Source organism: Curcuma longa, unplaced genomic scaffold (assembly GCF_044706935.1).
Source record: "Curcuma longa cultivar G26 ecotype Majalengka, Jawa Barat unplaced genomic scaffold, ITB_CL_G26_1.1 contig_21749, whole genome shotgun sequence".
Lineage (NCBI taxonomy): Eukaryota > Viridiplantae > Streptophyta > Magnoliopsida > Zingiberales > Zingiberaceae > Curcuma > Curcuma longa.
The window spans coordinates 5,031-32,451 of NW_027431725.1; the positions used below are offsets into that span (position 1 = coordinate 5,031).

Here is a 27,421-nt window from a genome sequence, read left to right on the forward strand (position 1 = left end):
GACTAAGTCGAGATCAAGTATACTGCTCATCAAGAGGAATGGGATTAAAAATCTACAACTGAAAACGACTGTAGCGGTAACCCAACCTTGTTGACTGGAGATCCCAAGATCTTGGTTCAATGGGATAACGAAGTTACAGAAGTTGTGTTACAGCACATGAGATATTTTATCTCTATCCCAATCCTAGGATGAATTTGTGCTGTCCTACCACATGTAGTGAGGTTAAGCTTATGCTTTTAATGACTTCTATACCTTATAAGGTGGAGTATGGTAGGATACTCTTGATAGAAGTGTCACCTATGTGAGTGTGAAGACAGGCCGCTTCAATGAAACACTCATGAATCCAAGATGGTGTCCATGGCCGAAACGGAACCAACCATGAGAACCTAAAGTAGGTGAGATAGGTCTCTGTGTGGATGTTATTGTCTTAGTATACACCAACAGCTGAGCAGTTCAAGACATCACGTTCACTGCGCAGCCTAGTATACTCGATAGCATTCCACTACGGAAGGTTCAAAGCCACAAGCTACCTCTCCTGATGCAGTGACTTATCGATTGGACTCTTGTAAAGTGTCAGCATGCATACATACATTGCATTAATTTCCATTCATGTGGGGGATTGTTGGATATGATTTTGCAAGGCAAAATTAAAGTGCCATCGATCGTTGAAAGTCTGATATGACTTCAAAATCGAAATCTACGTTTCGCGTAGATAAATCTAGACTATTAATTTGCTCAAAACCGATTATGGGTGAATGAGAAATTAATTGGCTAAAGTGGTGTCCAAAATAATATTAAGGGAAAGATGGGATTTTAGTCCCACATTGCTAACCGGCGATAGCTAATGTTTCCTTATATGTGTTGCTGTGTTAATGAAGTTAACACAAGAAGCACAGGTACTCTCTATCCATGGGCGAGCTGGTGCTCGCACCTGTGAGCTCGCCACCCGCCACGTGCGCACGTGCGCATGTGCGCAATGGGCGCTTTGTAGGCGCACTTTGCACTTCGCACGTACGCGTCGTCGCGAGGAGCATTGAGGAGCTTAATTTATTGCTCCGGGTAACATTGCAGTGCCTGCGTGGCACTCGGGTGACGTGTCAGGCGCGCATGTGACGTGGCATTGCCTGTGTGGCATCCGCGTGGGCAAGTAGAGGTGACTGTGTTGTTGATTGGGCAGGCAGATGGCAACCGTCGATCAAAGAGGTGTGATGGATCGCTTGTGATGCGATCTGGAGCGGTGGATCGCGAAGAGTCACGATCAGACCGCTTGGGAAGAGACTTGATCTGAAGCGTCGGAGTGAATGGATCCAGATCCGATGGCTGATGGTAATAAGCTAGATCTGAGGGTTGTGTCCCTCAGATCTGATGGATGAGATTCGAGTGGGCTGTGTGAAGGGTTACAACCCTTCAAATTGGACGATCCAGATCGATCCAGCCCAAAGAACACATCCTCTCTTCAAACCCCTTTGATTAGTATAAATAGAACTCTCCAGATGGTGGAAAACTCATCGAATTCATCGATTCAAGCCTTCCTTGTGCATTCATCCATCTAGTGCATTCGGAGTCCAAAAAGCCTACGAGCAAGTTCGTCGGTCTCGGAATTTGGAGTGCTACTATTCCGAGGCGATCGTCGTTGTATCTTGGGAACGAGTTGCTGCTATCCGTTAGCACCAGTAGCGGAGCAATATCGTTTACGGAGATAGTGTCTAACACTAGCCTCGACGATACATATCAGTTTGCGTACTTCCGGAGCTACCGGATCTAACAAAAATGTAATGATCCTTCGTGTAAATTAAATATAGATAATTACCAATGATGGATTTTTGATCCATCAATTTATTTCGATCGGTACTGGTACATATTATATTAATGCTGGGAACAAAATAACGCGAATAACAACTATTAATATATAAGCATATTAATTATCCATTAATGATGGTATGATAAATGATTAATTAAAACTTGATGTAGGCGTCGAGCTGTCCGGTGAGTGTTTGCGGCGTCAAGAGGATTTCCTTGCTGTGAAGGTACCCTCGAGCCCCTCGGAACCGTCCCGTGCCGCCGACGATCGCTCGCTCCGACACCGTCTCCAGCAACGGCTGCGCTATGAATATGCCCTGGATGTCCAGCGAGCTGCCGTTGTACTTGCCGCCGGTGAACACCATGGTGAACACCGTGAACCCCGAGGCGCCGGACCTGTCCGCGCCGATGCCGAGGCCTTGCGAGTGGCCGATGATGGGCGCTCGCAGGTCAGTCGTCTCCCGGAGGGCGTTGTCGTAGGCGACGATGTTCCCGAAGCCGGTGGCCAGGCCGGAGTTGTCGGCGTTCACCGACAGCACCACCGTGGCGTTGGGCGTGCCCATGGTTCTCTCGTGCTGGAAGAAGCGCAGGTGGAGGTAGTTCTCCGGAGATGCGGCCGCCGCTAAGACAAGCAAAAAGTAGCAGTAGAAGAAGAAGAATGTGGACGATGCCATTGCAACTAATTAATGGCAGAAGCTGGCTAGCTAATTAAGGATTAATGGGTGAGGATTAAGGGATCGCAATACAATTAATTAAGTGAAGCTTGCTTGTGTGGTGTATGTTGTGTTGTGGTGATGGGTTTATATAGAATACAAGGACGAAGGTGAAGGTAGGAAATGAATGATGAGGACCAAGAGGCGCCGGTCTCACTGTTTAATGTGTGTGTGTAAATATATTCATGGTATTCTACAAAGCATGCAGCCACGTCAAGCAGCAAGTTATCATAATACTTGATTAAAATGAGGTTAAGGTTCCAAGTAGCTAGCGTTCATAGAAAAAGTCGTATGGTGTTGTGTATTATTATAATATAATCGAATACTTTATCTGATTATTATTTTGACGCTGAAAATTATATATATATGCTTCTTGACTTAGATAATATAAAATGGTTGCTGACGAATTCTTATGATAAAGTCAATCCTTGAATCGATTGACCATTTCTATATATCAAGAATCAAGATCATATCCTTTCACCTTTCAAAGCAACTACGAATTGAGAAGCAAAAAAAATCTTCCTTCTATATATATATATATATATCTTCTAAAGATATTAGAATTTATCAATAGATAATTAAGCACAATTTTCACATCGATTTGTGGAGGGTTGGAGTCAACGATGCTAATGTATTTTCCTTTCTTCGATAATAGGATGGATGCATATATACATGAGCAAATTTATATTTAAAATCTATTGAATATATAATTATGTAGGAATTAATTATATATATTGAACTATAATCTATATAATTATGTAGTAATTAGTTGTTAAAAAGATTACGTCTACTAATTTTTTTTTAATTTTAATAATTAATGTCTGCTCAAGTGTTAAATCAATGCTGATGTCTCTTGTTACATAATAATAAAAAAATAAAAATCAACCCTTCCAATTTCTTGTTTGAATGGAAGATGCGAAAGAGTGGTTTGTTCTATGCGCTGACTTTTACCTTGTTCTTTGCCTTTGAAACCATTAATATTGATCATTATTTTAGCAGCAGTTATCTGGATTGTCTAGCTAGTTAGTTGTACATTATCATTAATTTACATCGTCCAGAGACCGGACTCTTATGGTCAAAGTCAATCCCTCGATCATTAGTTGACATACCGATCACGGATGATATATGTACCATCACATTTGAAAGATTTCATAATGGATCATGCACGTGGAGTGCAAATATTGTAAGATCTATTAATATAATTAAACAAACAAAAAGTCTATATGCATATATATATTATATGTATACTCAAGTTTAATTAAGGCCCGCAGTGTATATCCAAGCATAATTCTAAAAAATATGTTTTTTAAATATGGGTAAATTTAAAAATTATCATTAAAAAATTATAATAATAGCTTTGTTAATTATGACATGCTAATTGAATGATAACATTAAATAATTTTTTTTTATCACCTCTATAATTATTTTTCATTGTCTTCTATCCAAATTACTTTTAGTGCTAACTATTCAAAATTAAAAGTCCCAAAGTCCCAACCTTGTTTTTATTGTGACTTTCAATATAAATTAGATGTAGATTTTTTTTATTTCTAATTTGAATCTTAAGAAATAATACAAATTCTTCTAAGAAATATATATGTGCATCCGTAAGTGGAATTGAGATGATGAGATTGAAGGTAGAAGCTCATAATTGAAGAGTAATGCCTTGTAACTATAATGCCTTTCTAGTGTTTTTAATCCCTTTTCAACCTCGTTACTATATATATATATATATATATATATATATACAATTTTTTTATCCTATTTTTTTTTTAAAATTTTATTTTGGAGAGATATATAGATATAGAATGGAGAGATAGTTCAAGATAAAGATAGCGACGAAATTATAGTTATATTCAATATAGATCTTAGTCAATTTTGTTAATTTGATTCTTTCAAATTAATCAACTAGACTGCAATTAATTAATTTAAATCAACATTTCTAGTCGATAATGTAAACTCGAGTTGTTAATTATGGCTTGACAAATTCTAATAACTTCAGAACAGATACATGAGTGCTTAATTAATATTGTAGGAAGAACTAGTAAAAGTCAAGTTATTGAAATAATGTTGGAAAAAAACATATGGACACATCACCCACGAAGCAACTATCTATTATATTACAAGATTATTTAGATGTATCAATTTCTTTATAATTAATTGTTAGGACCCGTGTGAATTAGAGGGGATGAATAACTCCTCTACATGTCAATTGAATTTGCAATGGAAACTTCAAGCAAATTCGACAACACATGCACAATATCAAGATCTTACTTGGTTCACCACATCCCAAGGAGTCTACTCCAAAATCTAGTCCAATATTATCATCACTAAACATTCTCCTTCTCTAATAGGAGAAGTCTCTTACAAGATAACATAACAAAAAATTAAAGATGCAAATACAAATGAAAGTAAAAAATAATTTTAATTGAGAATTTTTTGTTATTGCTTGGACTAGCCTCTTGATGGTAGAAAATGTAGTAACACTTCGTCTCTAACCCCTTAACAACCGACTACTTCAAAACACCTCAAAACCTTCTTTCATAGGGTTCTTGTTTGGGTTGATTTTCACCTACTAGTGGACTAATCTTACCCACCAGTTGATTAATCAAGTGTAGATTCAAACTTTGCTCTAACCCGTCAGCTCAATGACTCTATCCACCTCAGCATCAGTCGACTACCCATTAATTCAGTCGGCTATTGTCTCTAATCAATCGAATCTTGTACTCGAGTTCTGAACATTCTATTTGCTTGAACAATGACATCATTCGACTACCCATTACCATCAGTCAATTATTACTTAATCAGTTGAGTTCTGAACAATTACATCAATTGGTTGTTCATTATCATCAATCAATTGTTACATAATTAATAGAATCTCATAGTCAAGTTCTGAGCAACTGATATACTCCATCAGTCGACTGATTACAAACAACTGAGTTTTCTAATTAATTTTCTACTTGCTACAATAATAATCGACTAACACTATAACAAATCCTAATTACTATAATAAACCTCAAAATTACTATAGCAAACTTCAAAATTACTGTAACAAATCCTAAAAACACCTCAAATCTTAATTTTTGGATTTAGAGTCCATTAGTAGATCGATACACCTTATCAATCGATTGATACTTCAGTTTCAACCTTACTAAAAATTGTATTCTTATCTTGTCTAGTATCCGATTGACCTCAACCTATTAGAACTTTCTTTGCTCAATATTTTAGTCAAACTTGATTTGTCAAGACTTTTCATTGGTTAGTATCAGTCAATTTTAGCTGTTAGGATTTATCGTTGCCACCTAACATTTGATCTTTCATGACTTGTTAGAATTTGCATCAACATGTCAAGCATTTGATCATCCATGATTTACTTAAACTTCGCTTCTCATGTCAATTGTCTAGTCTTCCATGATCCGCTTGGGCTTCCGTCATCTCTGATCACCAAGTGTCTAATCAATCATGATTCACTTGGACTTTACTCTTGTCAATTTCTTATTGAATAATTCTGATCGCTAAGTATCCAATCAATCATAATCCACTTGTACTCTTTGCCCAACTAACTAATATTAATTTTAACATACCTGACATCCAATTAACGTATTGATCAAATATTAAAATTCAACTCAAGTCAACTCGAATTTAATCAACCTGATCAAATTTAATCAGAGATCAATTGGATCAACATTAATTAATAACACGAACTAATATTCTTTCATGCGTATCTTTAAGTAAATACTCTTTTGTTTAAAAAAAAAAAAGGTCCCGATCTTTACTAACAATGTAAGCAAAACTAAATTTCTTAATTGCTATAATTTGCTGAAACCTTCTTTCTTTGTTTCTTTTGTTCAATCTCCTAAACTTAGTGATATATTGCTTAATTTGAAAGGTGAAAGCGCATATGGATATCGATCGATATGATGGTCAATATATTCGACGATTGACTTTTAATAAGAATTCTTTAGCAGCCATTAATTTTTATTATAAAATCTAAGTCAAGCGTATACTTTTCAGCACTAAAATAATAATCAGATAAAGTCTACGATTACAATAATACACAACATAACTAATCCCACTTTTTTTCTACGGAGATGTGAATAATATATAATTAATTTCCAGTTTGCCAGTATGCTGGACAGAACGTACGCCAATTGGAAGCTTAACCTCATTTTGAGTATTATGATATAATGAAATATATTATCCAAGAAATTAAAAATATAATTAAGGAAATAGATTAAAAAAGAATAATACAATGCTTGCAAGTTAAACAGTGCGACCGCATCGTGGTCTTTGCTGATGGAGCATCTAATTACCTATGCGACCCGCTCCTGCATGGCTATTATATTAATTAATTACGTACATGCTAATTAATTGAGGTTATGCATGGCACATGCAGCTTCTCATCATGTATATCCATCTTCTATATAAACCCATCACCCCTCTACAATTTAATTGCACCAAACAAATTAATACATACACACACCACATTCTTCTTCTTTCGATTCTTAATCAATTAGCTAGCTTCAATGGCATCGTCCACATTCTTCTTCTTCTTCTTCTTCTGCTACTTTTTGCTTGTCTTATCGGCAGTGGCATCTGAGGAGAACTACCACCACCTGCGCTTCTTCCAGCACGAGAGACTCCAGGGCACCCGCAACGCCACGGTGGTGCTGTCGGTGAACGCCGACAACTCCGGTCTGGCCACCGGCTTCGGGAACATCGTCGCCTACGACAACGTGCTCCGGGAGACGACCGACCTGCGAGCGCCCATCATCGGCCACTCGCAAGGCCTCGGCATCGGCGCGGACAGGTCCGGCGCCTCGGGGTTCACGGCGTTCACCATGGTGTTCACCGGCGGCAAGTACAACGGCAGCTCGCTGGCCATCCAAGGCATATTCATAGCGCAGCCGTTGCTGGAGACGGTGTCGGAGCGAGCGATCGTCGGCGGCACGGGACGGTTCCGAGGGGCTCGAGGCTACCTTCTCAGCAAGGAAATCCTCTTGACGCCGGAAACACTCACCGGACAGCTCGACGCCTACATCAAGTTTTAATTAATCATTTAATCTACTACTATAATGATTAATTAATAGATAATTATATACATATATATGTCTTAATAATCATATGCTGTGTGATGTACCCCAATAAATTGATGGTTATTCCATCGATATTCTGCAATATTATTAATTCGATACTATACATGCAATACAATTCATATCTTTTGTCTTAATTAGGAATTAAATAACCCGGTTCCTGGTTTTAATCTCCTCCTCCTCACAACTATATATCATTACGAGTTTCTAATTAAGAGGACAAATTACATTAAAATAAAGAGCACAACATCATCATTACGAATACAAGAACACATGTACTTACTATCGATGGGGAGGCAATAATTAATGTATTTAATGGAGTTATTAATGGACGGTTTATATGGAGTTAAGAATTAACTAGTGGGCGATATATAGTGGGTTTATATGGAGTTATTAATGGACATTAACTATGCAAAAGTCATGATCAACCACGTAGTTGAAGGCATGCAAAAGAGCAAGCAAATTACACTGTAAGATCGACCAGTCTCACTGATGCATCAAAGACTGGGATATGCAGAACGTAATTTAATGTCAAATTAACCACATCATTTATTAATTAATTAGCTGTATTTAAAGTGCGGATCATGTGGAAAGTACGTAATTAATCGAGTAAATCAAAAGTCAAATGCAGTGGTTAAGATTGCGTGTATTGATTAGTTAATTATAGCTGAAATGTCTGCTTCAGTTCTAAACCATTACTCAGGCGTACGTCTTGTTTCATTGTATAATTGAGAAAGCCAAACCTTTTCTTGTTTGAATGGAAGAAGATTTTTATTTAATATAATGCGGCAAATTATTTATGTACTTTGTTTACATCTTATTTATTTTGCTTGAATCCGTTATTGATCAATTAAAAGATATGTTCAAAGTCAATCCTCAAACACTTGCCATGAAAATCAAGATATACCATATTTTATAATCCTGTAAGATGTATATCATTGGACTCAATAAATTAAATTAAAGCTCCAAAAGAATTCTATATTTTCTTGGATCTTACTATAGTTTTTCTCAGGTTTTACCAATACATAATTTTTCAAAAGTCAATCTAATTTGCATGTTTGAATGTTAGAACTGCTGAGCTTTTTTCTTTGTGGGTTACTTTTATTTTTTATACATTACGCAATTCCTCTGAAACAAGAGCGTATATTCTGCATAAGAATTAATTTTTAAAAAATGGAAAGAAAAAAAAAATCTTGCCCTCAAAGTTTTTCGAGTTTGACTGGTTTAATTATATATCGCTTGCTTTGAGAAAGTTTTATTATATTCTGCACGACTCTGACTCTCTGAGGGTTAAATATAAGCCGTGTGTCTATATACATCTTAATTCTTATTCAAGATAGAAACATAATAATCTTTAAAATAAAATAAATGTTTTATGCGTAATAATATAACTGAAACTGACTGCAAGATATTTGAAACGATATTTAGTGTCTTTGATGAGAAATAAAGATCATACTAGTGGATCTTAGTCAAATTTTCCTTTTAAAATTATATATAGCCAACTAGACTGAAACTAATTAATTTAAATCAACATTTCGGTAGCTGATGCAAACTCGAGTTGTTAATTATTGCTTGACAAATTCTAATAACTTGAGAAGATATTCTTGAAGAACTAGTAAAATTCAAGGTATAGTATTAAAATAAGGTTAAAAAACAACTATGTCATAACAAGAATTCTAATCATTCAAGGATTGACTTTATCATAAGAATTCTTTAACAACCATTTTATATTAAAATCAAAGTCAAACACATACTTTTCAGTGCCAAAATATTAATCAAATAAACTATTCGATTATAATAATACACAACACAATACGACTTTTTCTATGTGAGTAATTAATACATAATTAATTTCCATTTTCCCAGTATGTATATGTATATGTATGTCATACCCAAGAATAAATACAAAGAATACAATACTTGCCACTTAAACAATGCGACCGGCTCTTGGTCTTTGCTGATGGAGCAGCTAATTACCTATGCGACCCGCTCTTGGGCTTTTAATTAATATTACGTGCTAATTTATTGAGCTATAATGCATGGCACATGCAGCTAGCTCCTCACCTTCACCTTCGTCCTTGTATTCTATATAAACCCATCACCACAACACAACATACACCACACAAGCAAGCTTCACTTAATTAATTGTATTGCGATCCCTTAATCCTCACCCATTAATCCTTAATTAGCTAGCCAGCTTCTGCCATTAATTAGTTGCAATGGCATCGTCCACATTCTTCTTCTTCTACTGCTACTTTTTGCTTGTCTTAGCGGCGGCCGCATCTCCGGAGAACTACCTCCACCTGCGCTTCTTCCAGCACGAGAGAACCATGGGCACGCCCAACGCCACGGTGGTGCTGTCGGTGAACGCCGACAACTCCGGCCTGGCCACCGGCTTCGGGAACATCGTCGCCTACGACAACGCCCTCCGGGAGACGACTGACCTGCGAGCGCCCATCATCGGCCACTCGCAAGGCCTCGGCATCGGCGCGGACAGGTCCGGCGCCTCGGGGTTCACGGTGTTCACCATGGTGTTCACCGGAGGCAAGTACAACGGCAGCTCGCTGGACATCCAGGGCATATTCATAGCGCAGCCGTTGCTGGAGACGGTGTCGGAGCGAGCGATCGTCGGCGGCACGGGACGGTTCCGAGGGGCTCGAGGGTACCTTCACAGCAAGGAAATCCTCATGACGCCGCAAACACTCACCGGACAGCTCGACGCCTACATCAAGTTTTAATTAATCATTTATCGTACCATAATTAATAGATAATTAATATGCTTATTAAACCTTTTCCCAGCATTAATATAATATGTACCAGTACCGATTGAAATAAATTGATGTATCAAAAATCCATCATTAATCATCTATATTTGTACGAAGGAGAATATTAGTTCTTATATTAATTATACGCATCCAGTACTTGACGAATACCGTGTCTGTAGTGTATATATATATATATACACATTTCAAAGAAATGGCGAAAAGGTTCAAGTAAGAGAGGTCAGATGAAACAAAGCAGGCAGTTAAAGTATAACTTAGTTATGGGAAAGACTTTACAGAACTATACAAAACAGTTGAAGTATAAATAATTAGTCAAGGGAAAGACTTTACAGAATTATATATATATGCTAGGTTTAGTCAACATATTTTGTTATTTTGATGTTTGAGAAGAAAGGAAGAAGGAGAATATACGTGTGTATATGAATAAAAAAATATACTTTAAATCTCAGGCAGCACAGTAGGGTTTGACTTTTTCTATTTGAGCCTTTTAGACCAAGAAATCACAAAGATTCATGTAGGTGCCAATCTTTAAATTGTAGCATTTAATTTGCATTAACTTAGTCCAGTTTAATGTCATTATACTCTCTTCTTTCCTCTCCCTTCTACTCATTCATTGAATGCTGTTTAAAAAAAAAAAAAGATTTTAAAAGAGAAACATCGATCAAATAGTGTTGTTTCCACACTAATTATTTTATCTAAACCAGCTACTGAGTGATGGCCTTGTTCTGGTAATCACCTCAAATTGAATTGATGCTGCAAACTGATTCAAAGAACTTGAAATGGAAGATAATTTTACAAAATATTGTCGCTGAGAATTAATATGTAGTATTCTTAAGTGATGAATGCACCTCAAAACACAGAATAATCATATCAATACATTTCGATAAAGAAAAACCTTTCATAATAAGCTCACTGAGGAAATATATTTGTTTAAGCATCAATATGCAATATAGATTATTCAAACGAACAAAGCATCGCTGCCACAAAAGCAGCAGGAAGCTTTAATCTGCAAAATGCAACAGTACAAACCAACTTATGTCGAATCATTCGTCAAGCACAAGTGCGACGGCCATGATAATAAAGCTAGAAAAACAATTTATGTTGAAAAATTCCTTGAACAAAGATCTTCGCTAACTGGCTCGATCTTTACTTTTCAACCTGTCAGGAAACAAGTATCAGGGAATTAGAACGGCGAAAATCCAAATGAAGCACAGTCATCGCACATTATGGGAGAACCAAACCAAATGGACTAGCATTGAATCAAGGATATTGAGAGCAAAGTTTCTTCATTTGAGTGGTTATAATAATGATATAGAAATCAAATCTTCTTATTTGAAGTTCTTTGACCGATCCATTCGTAATATTGGATGTGTACATCAAAAAACCATGCTCTTTTCTACACAAAGTCAATTCTCAAAGAAGATAATCCATGATGTGGGATTCAGGTTATAAAAAGAAGACCATAACTTACCGCTGCAGACGAACAAAAAGAAGCCATATATACTCATCCGGAACATAGACATAGCATAGCCTAGAGCGAAACTCAATATCTCAAAGTTAATATATAATGAAATACATTAAGTGCGACTAAAATAAGAAATGCACATAATCACAAATTTGACTTAAACAGCCATATTCAAATGTTCATAACTTTGTTACTGGCGAGATTAAATGAATGTACTAACTACACTTTCATATGTGCACCAACTTGACAGATATTCTCTTGCTATCTCTAGCTACTAACTACTTTTTCCCATATGCAACATTTGACAGATGTTACATTGATCAGATGGTCTGGATCACAGATTCACAAAAAAAGAAACAAAACCAGGTGGAATCAACCGTGATTCTGGCGTAATTGAGCAAATCTCAGCATTATTGCCTGCTTTTAAACCCTTAATCCTAGAGGGGAAAACAGGATGTTGTCTCAGGTCTAATAACAAATAATCTGTAAAGCCCATAGTCGACAAATTCAGTTCCCATTGTGTTCAACCATACAGGATGATAAGTTACAAAACCTACTAGTGTGTTCTGCATTAGCTCCTTGCCCAGTTACTTCCACAATCCACAGGCAGAGAAACTGTTGACTAATTCTGTTCACTTAGTGCTCATGCAAGTGTTTCCATCATAGAATACTACTTATACCAGTTTTTTTTTGTAACTCAGTGATTGTGTATCGATGAGTTCATGGAAAAATTGAAGGATCATATAAAATGGAGAATGCATCAAGGCCAAGTTTTTCTGAGGCTGATTGAAGGAACAATCAACCAAAAAAAAAAGAGTGGATGAAACTAAATTGATTGATGATAAATTGCTATTTCGTTCTACTTATATTGAGATATTGATGCATCTTGTAATTTGTTATTGGAAGTTGAAGTATCCTTAATTCCAGAGAATCTAGCACATGACATATTCTAAAATCAAGGACAGGGAGAAGAAAGTAAAAAACGATAGTTCCTAAGCCAATCATACGTGCAAAGTCCACCTCCTTGCAAACATTTTACTTCACATTGTAAGATTACTTCCAGCACCGTCAAGAATAGTAGCAAGCCCAGATGTAAATAATGGAAAGCTTTGTTAGGCTCTAAGAGCTATTCTAAGATAGTGTCAAAAATTCTGAGATGTAAAATTTAAGTCCAACAAACAAAGCAAAAGCAAAGAGTGTATATACAACAAAAGCCAAAAAAAAAAAAAACCGTTTGCTGAATTTATTCAGCTATGGATCAGAAAGCAACATCCTTATTAAGATATATATTCAACAAAAGGAAACCAGGCAAACAGAGATATATGATTTCAGAAAAGGTGGGTAAACACATGGGTAAAAGTTAAAAATATCACTTGAGAAGGAAGAAATAGATGCAACCTTATAAGACGGCCATTTTGGCAAATAACCATCGAGAATGTACGAGCATTCAGTATATGCTGATCCAACTCCTGCACCAGCACCAAAAGCGACCGTTGCCCATCTTGTAGTTCGACTCCCTTATGCAATAAGGAAAATTGGATAAAAGCAAAAATAGCAAAATATCAGTATTATTAAATAACCAAAATGAATCTGGTTTCCTAGTTGACCTAAAATTTTTCAATGCAGTATATCCAAATTCATCAAGCATAAAAGTGCTGGATGTTTCAACCAAAAAAGTTGTTTTTCAAAATATTTTAGAATGTCTTTATTTTGGAAAACTAAATCTTATCCATCTCTTCGGAGACATTCAACAAAAAATACCAAGTCAGCTGACCAGGACCAATAAGCCGTAAAACTAAGAATTTACTAGCATACAGATTAATTTGATGCCATCAAGATTAACACAAAACCCATTTTTTATAAATTATTTCTTTCAATTAATCATTTACTTCTATAGGCAATGGTACTGATTGAGTCAAAGTCCAATCCGCTGAAACCCTAATTTCTAATCAAATGGGTGTATTTCACATTTTTTAAAGTGAGCCAGTGTCAATATAACGTCATTCCAAGTTAGAGATCTGAAGACACCGGAACGTCCAAAACTTCAATCGAGTGGCAGTATCATCTAAACATAAAATCTAAAAAAAAATATTAAAGCTCACTGAAGAAGAGGACGGCAGCAGAGGCACCGGCGAGGGAGGAGTAAAGGAGACGGCGGATAGAGAGGTCTAGGCATGCGTCCAACTTGGGGTCCAAATCGTAGCGCGGAATTGGTGGCGCAGCCTTATTGACGCCGCCGTCAGTGGCCTCTTCCGCCATGACTACCAGAACCGGAAGAAAGAGAAGACGGGTCTCCAGAAATTATAAATCCGAATCCAAATCCTCAAAACAGGAAGGATAATTTTTAAAGCAAAAAAATTAGGGCTAAAGAGAAAAAACAAAACATGACGTCGACAGCAGGATTCGAACCTGCGCAGGCAGAGCCCAACAGATTTCGAGTCTGTCTCCTTAACCACTCGGACATATCGACATTGCCTACGAATTGTGATTCTTTATTTTACTGATTGATATATTATTTATGAACTCGCACTTTATAAACATATAATCTTTAACACCAAATCATATTGTCTTAGTTATTGGAAATCAATTATATGACATCCAAAATACAACTCAACCTCATATTCACCCAACACTCCATTTACATTTACATTTTCTTAACCTTTTCTCAACCCCAACTATGAGTTTACTGGAAATCAATTATATGGAGTTTACTTCTGGATTCTTCGGAACAAACTTTTAAATATTTTAGATTATAAACTCAATCTTAATTTTATTAAATACATATCACTAAGTAATACTCGCTTGACTAAATATTTTTACAAGAGATCGATATTAAATTCAAAAAGATCAATATATTAATTACTTGACTGAAAATGAATTTTTATTGTATTACATTACAAATAAAGAGATCAAAGAATTAATATACTGTTAAGTATCGTCTAATTACATGGTACTATAAGTAATAATTAATTAAACATATGTCAATTACTCATTAGCGAAAGGTGATGTAAGCGTCGAGCTGTCCGGTGAGGGTTGTGTTGGTGGCATGAACTTCCGTCGTCAAGAGGTAGCCTCTGGCCAGCCGGAACTTTCCGGTGCCGCCGATGATCGCCCGTTCGAACACCGTCCCCAGCGGAGCCACCGGGAACAACCCCTGCAGGGCGAGGGAGCTGCCGTTGTACTTGCCGGCGGTGAACACCAACTGGAAGTTGGTGAGGCCGGAGTTCTCGGCCAAGCTCGACCCGACTCCCATGCCCTGATTCCGACCAATGATAGGCGAGTCGGGCTCGACCCCGGCTCGGAGAAGGTTGTCGTAGACGATGACATTGCCAAATCCGGCGCCGGAGGTGGAGCTGGTGCGCTCGACTGCGTAGACGACGGTGGCGTCGGAGCCTGAACCAAGGATCCTCTCGTGGTTGTAGAAGCGCAGGTGCATGTAGCCGTTGGGATTGGGGGAAGCAGCAGCGGCGGCGAAGAGGAGGAAGAAGAAGAAGAAAGAGGAGGAAGCCATTAATTAGTTATGGATGCAGATGTGCAGTAACTAATTGAATTGCAAATTAAGCTTGTGAAAAAAGAAATTAATTTTCGATAGATGATGAAGTAGATTGCAGTGCAGGGCTGTTTATATAGAGGAGATGTGAAGTTTACAAGGTCGTCTCAAATTGTTAGCGTAAGGTAGCAGGTCAACGCCGTCTCTGAGTAATCGGTATAACATTGAAATAATGATAGAGCAACGCGTTATGGATATATAAGGTTGACTCGATCGAATCAGCGTAGTCTTTGATTAATTAATAAATTTGGTCAAGAGTTATTGAGTTATTATTCATGCATGCCCGGTATATAGACAACTGAATAAGTAAGATCTTCAATTCCTTCTTTTGAACAAATAATCAGCCTTCAAAAACACTGTTACTGTGTTACAACAGAAGTAAATAAAAGATGCAATTTTTTCCCCAATCGACTTCGATCTACCAAACGAAACCTACAGACTTTCCGAGTCAAAATCAGGAGGCTACCTAGGGCGATTGCTGTGGGACGGCTGAAGGTATTCGCGGTAACAACCAGGTCCCTTGGTCGTTTTCTGCGACATGGCGAGATTCTCGATCGACCTCTAGCTCCGGGGAATGGGAGAATACATGCAACGTCTTCCACTCTGCGCGTCGAAGGAGGAAGCAAGGAGGAAGGTCCAGTCCTTGGCGTAGCTTTCGCCGCCGTCGGCCGTCGCCGAAGAAAATGCCAGAGACTCACTCCATGACCTGCAGTCTCACTCGTTCCTCCCACGGATTCTTCTTCGGAACAAGGGAAAAACTGCGGGGCGGCCAATAAAGTGACGTCAGCTGACTCCAATAGAATTGCAATTGACTGATCACCTGTTTAATGAATCAATCTTAATTCCCTTCTTATACACTAATAAGTTTTTTTCTAAAAAATCTCTAATAACTTTTATATAAAAAATAAATATTTTTCCTTTATAAAAATTAGTCAATTTTAGAGAGTATATATAGTTGTTTTATGAGGGAAAAAAAAGGAGAGAGAAAACTTCAAAAAGGAAATAATTGTAAAAAGATAAGAGATGCACGATTTTATTTTATTTTTATAAAGACACTTTTTAATAAAAAAATCCTTTTGATAATAATAAAAATCCTTTTTATTCCTCGTTACTTACAGACCCTTTTCTCATAAAAATTAATTCTTTTATTTTTTCCAATTGGAGATTTGACGTGGGAAACTTTTTTTTTGTCAAAAAAAAATAAATCCTTTTAAATTAAAAAAAAACTTTGGCGATGGCGACCTGCGAGTCGCAGCTACCATTCGTCGAGCCAGTCACTTGCCTCGGTATTCCTTGATATATTTCCCCGCCGGAGAGGCGACGAAAATGGATATGGCAATCACGATCGAAGTCGATTCAAGTGTCGATCTCTCATGGAACTGCTTTCTACTGCTCAACCGAATTTCTATGATTTTCTCAATAGGATTCGCCATCCCGCTGCCGCCGATCTCATTCGCTCCATCAAAAGGTCCTCCCAATTTTCATATATATATTTGCTAAATTATATTCATCGATTCCTCGTGTTCAATCTGCGGTTGATTTCGGGGCTATAGTTTGTAGATAACTTAGTGGAACGCCATGGCTGTGACGCTTAGATCGAGCTTTCGAAATCATTCTTTCATGGGATTCTAGGGTTTAATCGTTTTTGTTCAGATTGGTATTTCTGAAGACGAGACTCCGAGTTAGCTTTTTCCTCTCAAAAAATATTTCAGGTCATTAATTATTTCTTGGGTTAACTAAGTGGGGGTATACTGGTTGCGGTTTCAAAGTCAGTTCTTACTTTTTTGTTTTTCATTCGAGATTTTTTCAGAAGTTTGTAGATTTTTCTAGTTCGAAATTCCTTGAAGTCATGCGCCAAATCCGCTGAAGTTTTTCTGTTTCTCTTTTGAACTTCTCGGCTTTGCTTATCCCTTCAGATTCTCTGTTGTACGTACTTATATATTCTCTGGTTTTGGTCCTACCTTAGTGTAATATTGTTACTGCAATTATGTGTAGTCAGAATCATTTATTTGCTGTGCGATTCTGGTAAAAACCCCTTCTCTCTCAGTAAATAAATATGACTAGTAAGAGGTAATTGCAGCTTCATCGTGTCATTCTCATTTCAAAATTCTGATGCCGAAGATGAAGGCCAAAGGGTACAAGATTTCCTGGCTAGAATGGAAACTACCATCAAGGAGCATCCTTTGTGGGCTCATGCTGCACATGAAGAAATAGATAATGCAATGGAGGTAACCACGAAGTTTAGTATTTAATATTTTTTAGTTAACTTTTCTTACTGCATCTTTCTCTCCCCCCTTGTTATATATACTTTTATTTCCTTATTTTCATTGCACGTTTAATCTCTGAACCATATAGTTGACTCCAAAAAACTAGGATTTTTTTTAGTGTCTTTAATTTTGAGGAACATAAAATCTGATATTTGTTTAAGATAAACTGATACATGTTCCTTGAAGGAAGAGGGATGGATACAAGGGAACAAGGAGAGACTCCTACTAGGAGAGAAAAAGGAAAAAAAAGGGAAATATGGGAAATGAACTTGAAACTTGTAGTGATCTAGGAATAAATACAATTGGAGAGGAACATTTGTTTCACGCAGATTGCTTGAGAAAACACATGACACACACACACACACACACACACACACACACACACACACACGCATGTTTCATTTCATTCATTTGCATCATACCTATGCCAATATGCAATCATAACCTGTTTGTTTCAAATCCTGACTTCATCTTGCCTATTGGAGCAGAGTACTGGAACAGGGAAAAGATTCTATTCGCCTATGATTATTGACCAATGTGAGGTGGTTATTGGGAAATTTGGAAACAGTTGTTCAATTGTCCAGAACCTTCTTTGTTTTGATCTTTTGTCCACTGTTAACTTTTCTTGCTATCTAATATATCAGGCAAACTTATTTCACCCCTTTTCATTTAAAAAAGGATGATTTTTCACTGGTTAAGGTTCTCAAAATCATGTACTAGTTGATTAGACCATAAAAGCTGGTATTATAGACTAGACAAAAGTATTGTTGAGGCCATCACATATATTAAGCCTTGACTGGACTGTGTAACAAATTGTGAACCTAGGTCTACAATTTATCTAACATGACCCTATTTCACAATGTAGTTGTCATATGTGAATGTTTTATTTTGTATTCAGGGCCTAGAGAAGTTCATCATGACGAAGTTATTTGATGGTACATTTGCTTCTTCCTCAGAAGATGTGAAATTGGACCAAGAGATTTCTGAGAAAATTTGCTTGCTGCAGCATTTTGTTACACCAGATCAATTGGATATGCCTAGAGTTCTCCAAAATGAAGCTTCATGGCTGGTATAACTCTAACACAAATTCCTCAGTGCTCATATTCCTGCTCGTGTGACTCTTCATATCCATAGTGGTCCACCAGTAAGAATGACTCTTGTGTTATAAGTTGCATAATGAATTTATACTCACCACTACTTATTTACCTGATTCTTATATGTATCTTTCTTAGTTTATATAAATTGAAAAGAACCCTGTGACTATGGTTATAATTTTTTCCCCTAGGTATCAGCCTTTATGGCAATCCTTTTTTGTTTCACAATAGAGTTGAGTATTTATCAAGTCCCACAGCCAAGTTATAATCCAAGTGTCAATTCAAGGTTTATATTATGATTCCAGTACTAATGTTGACCCTTGTTTACACACAATATTGGTCATCACAGATCAGTCATTCCAACAGTGCAGGATGAGAGATAAGAGGAGCAAATGGAAGAAGATAAGGAGGTGGAAGAAGAAGAGAAGGAAGAGGAGAAAAATAAGGGGTAGAAGTAACAGATGAGGGGAATGGAGATGGCTCATCATACCATTGATGCCTCTCTCAAGGGGTGGGAAGTTGGTTGTGGGAGGGTGGGGGAGGTTGATTGTTCTCAATTAACAATAATTCTTTACTCTTGATCGATAAGTTGTTGGAAATTGGAACGCAGATAGGGTTATGCGATTAAGGCAATTACAAAGCCCCCTCAACAAAGTTGTTGGCAGAGATTGGCTACGTCAAGCCCCCTCAATGGATCTTAGGCAAACAACAACAATGCAGTTGAGGTAGGTCTGATTTTTTAACATTGCTCCTTGTTTTCCTTAGTATGACCCAAAATGTACCCATGCATTGCCTATTGTATGCAATAGAATCTTGTTTACAAGCTGCAGGAGCAAGCTAAGTATAACCTCCTGGGTTGATCCCATTTTGATTTGGATTCACCGAGCGATATACGTCATGCCATGCCAATTGAAACAGAGTGATATTTTGAAACTTGTTGCAATTGGCAATGGTATCATCTCTGCAAATAGTGGGCTGCAACAAACTGGTTGGTGATCCAAGTCAAGAGGTTTACTAGTTCAATCGCTTTGGCTACTTTGACTAAAGATAGAGTAAAATATATAATTTCAAACTAAAATTGAAAATTCAAGTCAACTTGACTAATTCTGCAAACACTACTCAAGGCAAATAATTCTATGGATGTCAATACTAATAATCTTTTTGAACAAAATACAAAATTACCTGTGTTCATTTTAGCTAATAAGATGGTTTATGAGTTATTGAACGCCTGATTGCATGTATTTTTGTTTCTCCCTAAATAATTTCCCTTCATGTTTTGTTTTCTCTCTGCACTGCCACACGAACTGAACTGAAACATGACTTTGAGCATTGTGCCTTTTAAGGATGAATGCACTCAAGCACAATGTTGCACACTCATTTTGTTTGAACATATGCCTAGCTTCTTATCAATAGTGTAATGAGTACCTGAAAGGTCTATATGAAAATTTGACATGCATAAATTCGAAGGAATAACTTGAAACATGAATTGTTCTAGCAAGAAAGATATGCAAGAAAAGATTCTTCAATGTGTGTATTTAAATCTACAAACAAATTGATTTCAATGTTTTTTAATTGATTGTTAATGTTGTTTCAATTGTGTTGTTGTGGATTATCCGTGTTTAAAATCTTATGCCGTTTCGTCTGATACAAGCGAAATATTTCGTTATGCTCGCGAACTGGCACAGACACGCCTCTAGTGCCGGAGCGCCTCGAGGCCCCGCGGATGTGTCACTCTGGCCTGAAGGTTGTGCAGTGCAAAACATGGGAAGATTTTTTACTATTTAATTAAATAACTTAGGTTAATAATTTTAATCAACTCCTAATTATGATTATGATCAGGATAATTTAAATAGGCTTAGTTAAAGTCTAATAAAATTATCTCATTAATATAATATATTTATTTATTTATTTTAATTTTTAAATATTTAGATTAAATTTTATATTTTTAGTTAATATATTTTATATTTAAAAAATATCGAAATTATATCGGCACGACATGATACGGTACTGAAACTATATTGTTCCGGTCCGGGATCAAAACCTCGGCATAGGTTGAGATTTTAAACCTTACACGGGTAAGGTGTAAATATTATAAAACCCAATATAACCAATATTTAGTGGATCTTGAATTAATGGTAAAAATAAAAACTTAATAAATCAGATTCTTGATCTAGCACTTTATAGTTGTTTTTCCTCTCTAAATTACTATGGACAGTTCTAGTTATTATAACCAATTTGCTCCTGCTGGGTTCTTGGTCTAACTTATTTTCTCTCAACTCTTACCAGTTTGCAGCAAAAGAGCTCCAAAAGATTAATGCTTTTAAAGCTCCACGGGATAAACTGCACTGCATTATGAATTGCTGTCGTATCATAAACAATATATTGCTTGAGATTTCAATGACAACAAATTACAAACCAGCCGGGGCTGATGATTTTCTTCCAATTCTTATATTCACTACAATCAAGGCAAACTCTCTTTCATTCTAATTTAAAATTTTCCAAATATTACTATTCCTAAAAATTAGCTTTGTAATTGTTTTGCTTGGTAATTCCTTTTCTATGTTTCAGATTCAGTTATTTATGTGGGTCATTTTTCCTTTCATTGTATTGAAACTGATGCGTCTTCTTTTTGTGCAAATATCTAGGCCAATCCACCCCACTTGCATTCAAACCTTAAATTTATTCAGCTCTTTAGGAAACATTCCAAACTCGTTTCAGAAGTGGAATACTACCTTACTAATCTGATTTCAGCAAAAACATTCATAGCAAATATCAATGCTAGTTCACTGTCCATGGATGAGAGTGAATTTCACAAAAATATGCAATTAGCAAGATCAGCAATTGAGATGACTATCAATGAGCCTAGTGCTATGGTTCACTCATCTGAAGCCAACTCCAGCACACTGAGAAGTCATGGCAAAGAGATTAATGCCAAAGGTAGCTACTTATTCACTATAATGTTTTGTTAAAGTTTACAGAGTCATGTGATAGCCTTGTATAATATGTTTTCAATCTGTAGTTATTACCGGTAACCTTAAAATGATTCTTTGATTTGATTCATGGATCATTGCGATTTTACAAGGACTTTGTTACCTTAGCACACTATATTTTGTCCATAGGCATATGATTTAGTGTATACCTATATGGTTTTATCTGGTGAATACTTCCATACTTCCAACATTCAGCCAATCTTGTCACTTGATCTAGATATTTTTCTAGATTCTAAAGCCACAAAGCAAAGCGGTATTTGCAGAGTTTATTTTGTGACTTGGCATTTGTATTAATGACCACATACCCAGCTTTGCTTCCTTCATATATATTGGTGGGATATCTAAGTAAATGAACTAACAATATATATAAAAAAGTAATGCATGAAGCACCAAAGGCAACAAAGGATGATAAGGCCATAGATATGTCTACCATATTCACTAAAACCAACAATAACATGTTACGAGTCAAAGTTGAACAATCATTTACAAGCTCCAGCCTCCAAGTTTGGTATCGTAGAGAATTTTTACTTGAGTGGGAGCAGAGATGATTGAAGTGTATGCTTTGTTCACAGGAGCTGAAATCCCCTAGTGCCATTCCTACACAATGCTGTCTTGACGCCACAGAATGTGCTTTCAATGGTGCATTTCTGATAAGCTACAATTACCTATCGTTTCCATAATCAAGTTTCAAGTCTCTTTCCTATCTAATGAATTACAATAAACGTTTTGCCATTCTAATTCTTTTTTACTGAGTGCATGTTCAGATTAATAGTATTTACTTTGTTAACTGATAATCCATCTGCTTTGCCAGGCTACAGATATCCATTCATGGAAGCCAAAGCAGAGGATCTCAGGTTCGAGGACGTGCAGAAATTGCTGGGCTCGTATAAGCACATCGTAACAAAGTACACGGCACTGTCGGATGCGCTCAGCCAGCTCTCCATCGACCAAAATCACCTCCTTCGTGCTCTCAAAGATCCAAAAAGCAAGGCCAAAATGAAAGAGCAGATTGATAAAGGTACTGAAAGAACTAATCTTGATTTCTGATCTGTCTATTTCCTCCAATCCATGTCAACTGCACACTTTCCATTTGTTTGTCTGGTAGTACAGCCATCAATAATAGAACTTCAAGGATGCATCCTTTTGATGAAGAGACGGACTGAGACATTACGGTGGCTTTATACTTGAATCTGTAATATGTACATAGTTCCTTCACTTAGTCTTCGTCCCCTGATGCTCCTCTGGGCATCCATTTTCAGATGCAATTACCAAACCAGAACGGATTTGTAACTTGTTATTTTTCAGATGATGTGTTTATAATAATGTAATAGTTTTGAATAATATAATTTTGCAATCAATTTATCTCAACTGCGTTTCCTATTTAAGTCTGCAATTTGTCGATATTAATTCTTATTTCTCTCTTCTCAAGTAAAAAGAAAAACCTTTGAATTTCTAGTTTTATCGAGGGCGAGAGCCAACTGTTAGTTCGCCGTCTACCAAACTGACGGCGTCAAACAAAACCGTGTCCTGGAAATAGACGGCGCTTGAAAGCAAAGGGTATTATTTTACTTCAGCCAACGTTCACCCGATCATCTCAATAACGGTGGAATCTTTTTTTTTTTAAAATTATTTTTCTTTTCTTTTTTTTATCCTCCTCAAAATTCCAACTCATCCCATGTCGCTCTCGTCCTCTTCATCCGCGCTGGAAATACTCTCACGTTACCAGTTACGACACGATGTATGGCTTCGTGGGCCCCGGTGATTAGCCAATGACGAGTCGGGTGTAAATGGAAAAATGTTTGGTCAGTAATAAACTTTGGTGGCGGGCCGACCGTTTGCCATTCGCGACTCGGTGGAGACTTTTCTATATGAGAGCAGAGAGGTCGACGGTGAGAGGGTCGAGAGATCGGACTTTTCGTGGGGGCGACGAGGTCCGATCAACGATCTCGTCTTCTCCCTTTGCTTTGCTCATCTTCACCCGCTTCTTCTGATCGAGGTCGAGTATAAGTTCACTTGCTCTTCTTCTCTTTGTACTTCGCCCTTTGGATCCGCTTCGATCCCTCGGCGAGCGGCGAGAGAGATTGGATTGGCGTCGATTGATGTATATATTGCGCGTTTGTGTTGAGGTATGTTGTAGTTTCTCTCTATTTAGTTTTTTTTTGGGCTCGAATTCTTCTGCGGTTTCAGTTGTCAAGGAAATCGTTGGAAAGTTTTGGTTTTGTCAAGGATCGGGATTTCCCCCCCTTTTTCTTTTCTTTTCTGTTTTTTTTTTGGGTGAGGGGAGGGGGATTTCTATTTGCTCATCAGGGATTACAGTCGAATTGATGTCTTCTCAGAAGTTTTCATTATTTTCTTTCGGCAATTATTGAAAAAAGTAGATTTTTGGGAGGACCAGTAGTTTTTCATGGATGGATCTGATCACCTTTCATTTTGCTATCCTAATTCGTTTTGTTGAATCTCCACAAGATGGGAGCTTCCAGCTTGGTCTCGTTCTGAACTTTCGTCTTTGTTGCCTTTTGATTTGGTGTTTATTATTTACAGTATCTGCTCGACCAGAAAAGGGTCTCAGTTGCTGGATTTATATGAGATTATGGATTTGATCTCCCTTATTTGTATGCTTCTTGATTCTCTGGTTGACCAAAACAATTCATTTTTTTGCAGTAAAAAAAGCAGGAAATAGTTATACAACTTCATAGATCATTGCTCCTCGATTCCGATACCCTTCGCTGGTGAACCAACTCAAAGAATAAGAGATGTGGAACGAGATAAAGCTGAGATCAAAGTCAGATCATGCAGATGTGGATTTCTTTCCATCTTCACCAAAGGACTGGTCGTTCGGCCGACTGGTTAGTCTCGTCTCATTCCTCCTCGTCTTCATGTGCGGCATCGTCTTGGGCTTATCTGGGAGCGCGCACTACACTCGGTACTTCGCCTCGCGGACCGAGCTATTCTTCCCCACCACCATCTATTCGACGGAATGCTACAAAGATTCCACAGGCTTCAAGACCTTCTCCCAGCCGACCAACTTGGCACATACCATGTCTGACGACGAGCTCTTTTGGAGGGCGTCGTTGGTGCCAAAGATGGAGGATTACCCCTTCCAAAGAGTGCCTAAGGTGGCGTTCATGTTCATGACAAGGGGGCCTCTGCCTTTTGCCCCGCTCTGGGAAAGGTTCTTCAAAGGCCACAAGGGCTTGTTCTCAATCTACGTGCACGCCCTTCCAGATTACAGGCTCAGTGTACCAGAGACCTCCGTTTTCTTCGGCAGACAAATTCCCAGCGAGGTGAGAAGCTATCAAATTCTGTTCAATTCCGTAACATCATTCAATCAAACTTCTGTTTTTACCTCTTTATCTACTTGCAGGAGGCATCATGGGGATCCATCACATTAGTAGACGCCGAGAAGCGCCTCTTAGCCAATGCTTTATTGGACTTCTCCAACGAGCGCTTTGTGCTGCTCTCCGAGAGTTGCATTCCAGTGCACAACTTCCCTACTGTATATGAATACCTCATCAATTCAGCCCACAGCTTCGTCGAGTCCTATGACGAGAACACCCCACAGGGCCGCGGGCGATACAGCCGGCGCATGGCTCCCAAGATCATGCTGTATCAGTGGCGGAAAGGCTCTCAGTGGTTCGAGCTCAACCGCGAGCTAGCGGTGAGCATAATCGCGGACTACAAGTACTACTCCCTCTTCAGAAGGCACTGCAAGCCTTCCTGCTACCCGGATGAGCACTACATCCCGACTTATCTGAACATGTTCCATGGATCGTTGGCAGCAAACCGGAGCGTGACATGGGTCGACTGGTCCAGGGGCGGCCCTCATCCGGCACGATACGGCGCTCCGAATATCACAGTGGAGTTTATTCAGGCCATAAGAAACAATGGCACCTTCTGCATGCACAACTCAGTGCCAACCAACATTTGCTTTCTCTTTGCCAGGAAGTTTGCTCCCAGTGCATTGCCTCCTTTGCTCAACCTTACTCAAGCAGTAATGGGATTTTGATTCATTCACTTCATTGCTTCACAATCATCTATCCATATCAATTCCAGCTTTGGAGCTATTATGCAAGAGATATATTCATTGATTTGTTTAGATATAAATTATGTAAATAGCAACAATCATTCACTTCATAGTTTGTATTCTAGTTGTTAGATTAGACTGTAGCAGTGGTTGAAGCTGGAGTTGGAAGATAAACTCATCTAATAATGCAACTGTTTTTTTTTCTCTTCCTACCAAACATCCCAAACTGTGATCATTTGTTTTCTTGTTGTGAATGTTTGTTTATTTGCTGAGTTGGTTAAGATCAGGTCACCAATTATCAAATAATGATGGTGAAGTAAGAGCCAACTAATGTATGATGTGTGACTTCACTCAGATTTTAGTTAGGACCTGCCTCATGTCGATAATTTAGGCAGATTGTTTAATTAAGCTTGCTAATCAACCAGCCATTTGCAAGGTATCTTTTTGTTCTACTGACTAAATATCTTATTAGTTTTTTTCTTCACCTTTTTTAGCACCATATTAATTAGAATCTCAAAGGTATTTTCTTAAAAAAAAGAATTGATATGATGGTAAATATGCTATAATCAGTCATAGCCTTAGGGCATTCGTATTAGTTTGAACGTTAGTATATATCATCTCTTAAAAAACTATAAGATCCACGAGTCACAAATTTATTATATTAACACCTCTTTTTTATTAACACACACTCATATTGATTTAAACGTTAACATACATTCACATTCATTTTAACATTAATATTTACTGATATTTATTCTTATTTTTTTATTTTTTATAAAATATCTTCATTAATTATGTTCAAAGAATTGAACATCTGTAAGTGTTATAACACTCGCTCACGTTGATTATAAATATCAATTGAGTGTTATAACATTTCTATATTAACATCAATGTAATGTAGATGCTTTTATATCACAATCTTTAGAATATAAAAAATCATTATTTTAATTAATTTATTAAAAATACTACTTTTTTACTTATCTAAAGCTAAATTATAATATTATTTTACGAGTATATTTAGTAAAATATATAAAATTTTGGTATGGAAAAAGGAAAAAAAAATTAAAGTCAAAAGTGGGTAGAACCACAAACCTCATCTTCAGATTAAAACATGAAATCAGGTTACTTCTAACCCTCGATTAAGATGCGATGATAAAAAAATAGAGTGGACTTTTTTAGAGAAAAAAATTAAATTTTATTTAGGACATATTCTATTTAGGAATTTAAAAATTTTATAATATTAGATCGTCAATTAGAATTCTTTTGTACTTTTTAATTTATCCTAATAATCAATGAAAAATTTTAGTAGAAATGGATCAATTAATGAGATTATAAGAATTAAATATCTAAATTTAAAAAATAAAAATAAAAATAAAAATAAAATAAGATTCCTTCTAATTTTCTGACTAAGAATTGAAGGAAGTGTGTAGAATTTTGCATGCTTGCTAATTAGCTAGCTGTTCGCCTGTTTTGACAACCGGATTGGACCAGCCGGTTCGACCCGTTAAACTAGGAAAAACGCTTCCTTCACAAGCAATTTAAAAATCGTGGTCGGCAGGATTCGAACCTGCGCGGGCAGAGCCCACATGATTTCTAGTCATGCCCGATAACCACTCCGGCACGACCACAAGACTACATTAATGTT

The 27,421-nt window shown here is 37.2% G+C and overlaps 7 protein-coding genes and 2 non-coding genes across 9 annotated transcripts; 4 read left to right on the plus strand and 5 right to left on the minus strand.

The window, feature by feature from the left end:
• Positions 1–1,878: 1,878 nt before the first annotated feature.
• Positions 1,879–2,513, minus strand: LOC141817738 (dirigent protein 22-like). The gene has a single exon (XM_074705371.1). The coding sequence runs from the start codon at positions 2,472–2,474 to the stop codon at positions 1,956–1,958; it is 519 nt and encodes a 172-aa protein (XP_074561472.1). The 5' UTR covers positions 2,475–2,513; the 3' UTR covers positions 1,879–1,955.
• Positions 2,514–6,989: 4,476 nt separating this feature from the next.
• On the plus strand, positions 6,990–7,682 carry LOC141817739 (dirigent protein 22-like). Its single transcript, XM_074705372.1, has one exon. The coding sequence runs from the start codon at positions 7,037–7,039 to the stop codon at positions 7,559–7,561; it is 525 nt and encodes a 174-aa protein (XP_074561473.1). The 5' UTR covers positions 6,990–7,036; the 3' UTR covers positions 7,562–7,682.
• A 2,101-nt stretch (positions 7,683–9,783) lies between these two features.
• Positions 9,784–10,352, plus strand: LOC141817740 (dirigent protein 22-like). Its single transcript, XM_074705373.1, has one exon. The coding sequence runs from the start codon at positions 9,823–9,825 to the stop codon at positions 10,339–10,341; it is 519 nt and encodes a 172-aa protein (XP_074561474.1). The 5' UTR covers positions 9,784–9,822; the 3' UTR covers positions 10,342–10,352.
• A 912-nt stretch (positions 10,353–11,264) lies between these two features.
• On the minus strand, positions 11,265–14,166 carry LOC141817741 (MICOS complex subunit MIC10-like). Its single transcript, XM_074705374.1, has 3 exons — positions 13,954–14,166; positions 13,250–13,368; positions 11,265–11,544 (listed from the first exon to the last, which is right to left on the minus strand). Exons 1-3 carry the CDS (start codon positions 14,108–14,110, stop codon positions 11,533–11,535), a joined length of 288 nt encoding a protein of 95 aa, XP_074561475.1. The 5' UTR covers positions 14,111–14,166; the 3' UTR covers positions 11,265–11,532.
• A 73-nt stretch (positions 14,167–14,239) lies between these two features.
• TRNAS-CGA (transfer RNA serine (anticodon CGA)) lies at positions 14,240–14,321 on the minus strand. The gene has a single exon. It is a non-coding gene; the product is annotated as a tRNA-Ser (tRNA).
• Positions 14,322–14,794: 473 nt separating this feature from the next.
• Positions 14,795–15,428, minus strand: LOC141817747 (dirigent protein 22-like). Its single transcript, XM_074705379.1, has one exon. The coding sequence runs from the start codon at positions 15,360–15,362 to the stop codon at positions 14,844–14,846; it is 519 nt and encodes a 172-aa protein (XP_074561480.1). The 5' UTR covers positions 15,363–15,428; the 3' UTR covers positions 14,795–14,843.
• Positions 15,429–16,751: 1,323 nt separating this feature from the next.
• LOC141817742 (vacuolar protein sorting-associated protein 9A-like) lies at positions 16,752–23,098 on the plus strand. The gene is made up of 7 exons (XM_074705375.1): positions 16,752–16,869; positions 17,482–17,629; positions 18,567–18,737; positions 21,049–21,228; positions 21,408–21,699; positions 22,564–22,770; positions 22,863–23,098. The coding sequence occupies exons 1-7, from the start codon at positions 16,775–16,777 to the stop codon at positions 22,913–22,915; spliced, it is 1,146 nt and encodes a 381-aa protein (XP_074561476.1). The 5' UTR covers positions 16,752–16,774; the 3' UTR covers positions 22,916–23,098.
• Positions 23,099–23,646: 548 nt separating this feature from the next.
• LOC141817737 (glycosyltransferase BC10-like) lies at positions 23,647–25,993 on the plus strand. Its single transcript, XM_074705369.1, has 3 exons — positions 23,647–23,878; positions 24,414–25,036; positions 25,117–25,993. Exons 2-3 carry the CDS (start codon positions 24,506–24,508, stop codon positions 25,756–25,758), a joined length of 1,173 nt encoding a protein of 390 aa, XP_074561470.1. The 5' UTR covers positions 23,647–23,878; positions 24,414–24,505; the 3' UTR covers positions 25,759–25,993.
• A 1,329-nt stretch (positions 25,994–27,322) lies between these two features.
• TRNAS-AGA (transfer RNA serine (anticodon AGA)) lies at positions 27,323–27,404 on the minus strand. The gene has a single exon. It is a non-coding gene; the product is annotated as a tRNA-Ser (tRNA).
• Between the last annotated feature and the right edge of the window lie 17 nt (positions 27,405–27,421).

Coding starts and splice junctions, on each gene's coding strand:
- LOC141817737 (XM_074705369.1), top strand. CDS start 24,506: ATGTGGAACGAGATAAAGCTGAGATCAAAGTCAGATCATGCAGATGTG. Junction 25,037..25,116: donor GCAGACAAATTCCCAGCGAG/GTGAGAAGCTAT, acceptor ATCTACTTGCAG/GAGGCATCATGGGGATCCAT.
- LOC141817740 (XM_074705373.1), top strand. CDS start 9,823: ATGGCATCGTCCACATTCTTCTTCTTCTACTGCTACTTTTTGCTTGTC.
- LOC141817747 (XM_074705379.1), bottom strand. CDS start 15,362: ATGGCTTCCTCCTCTTTCTTCTTCTTCTTCCTCCTCTTCGCCGCCGCT.
- LOC141817738 (XM_074705371.1), bottom strand. CDS start 2,474: ATGGCATCGTCCACATTCTTCTTCTTCTACTGCTACTTTTTGCTTGTC.
- LOC141817741 (XM_074705374.1), bottom strand. CDS start 14,110: ATGGCGGAAGAGGCCACTGACGGCGGCGTCAATAAGGCTGCGCCACCA. Junction 13,369..13,953: donor TGCTGCCGTCCTCTTCTTCA/GTGAGCTTTAAT, acceptor TTATTGCATAAG/GGAGTCGAACTACAAGATGG.
- LOC141817742 (XM_074705375.1), top strand. CDS start 16,775: ATGGAACTGCTTTCTACTGCTCAACCGAATTTCTATGATTTTCTCAAT. Junction 21,700..22,563: donor CAAAGAGATTAATGCCAAAG/GTAGCTACTTAT, acceptor CTGCTTTGCCAG/GCTACAGATATCCATTCATG. Junction 22,771..22,862: donor GAAAGAGCAGATTGATAAAG/GTACTGAAAGAA, acceptor CTGGTAGTACAG/CCATCAATAATAGAACTTCA.
- LOC141817739 (XM_074705372.1), top strand. CDS start 7,037: ATGGCATCGTCCACATTCTTCTTCTTCTTCTTCTTCTGCTACTTTTTG.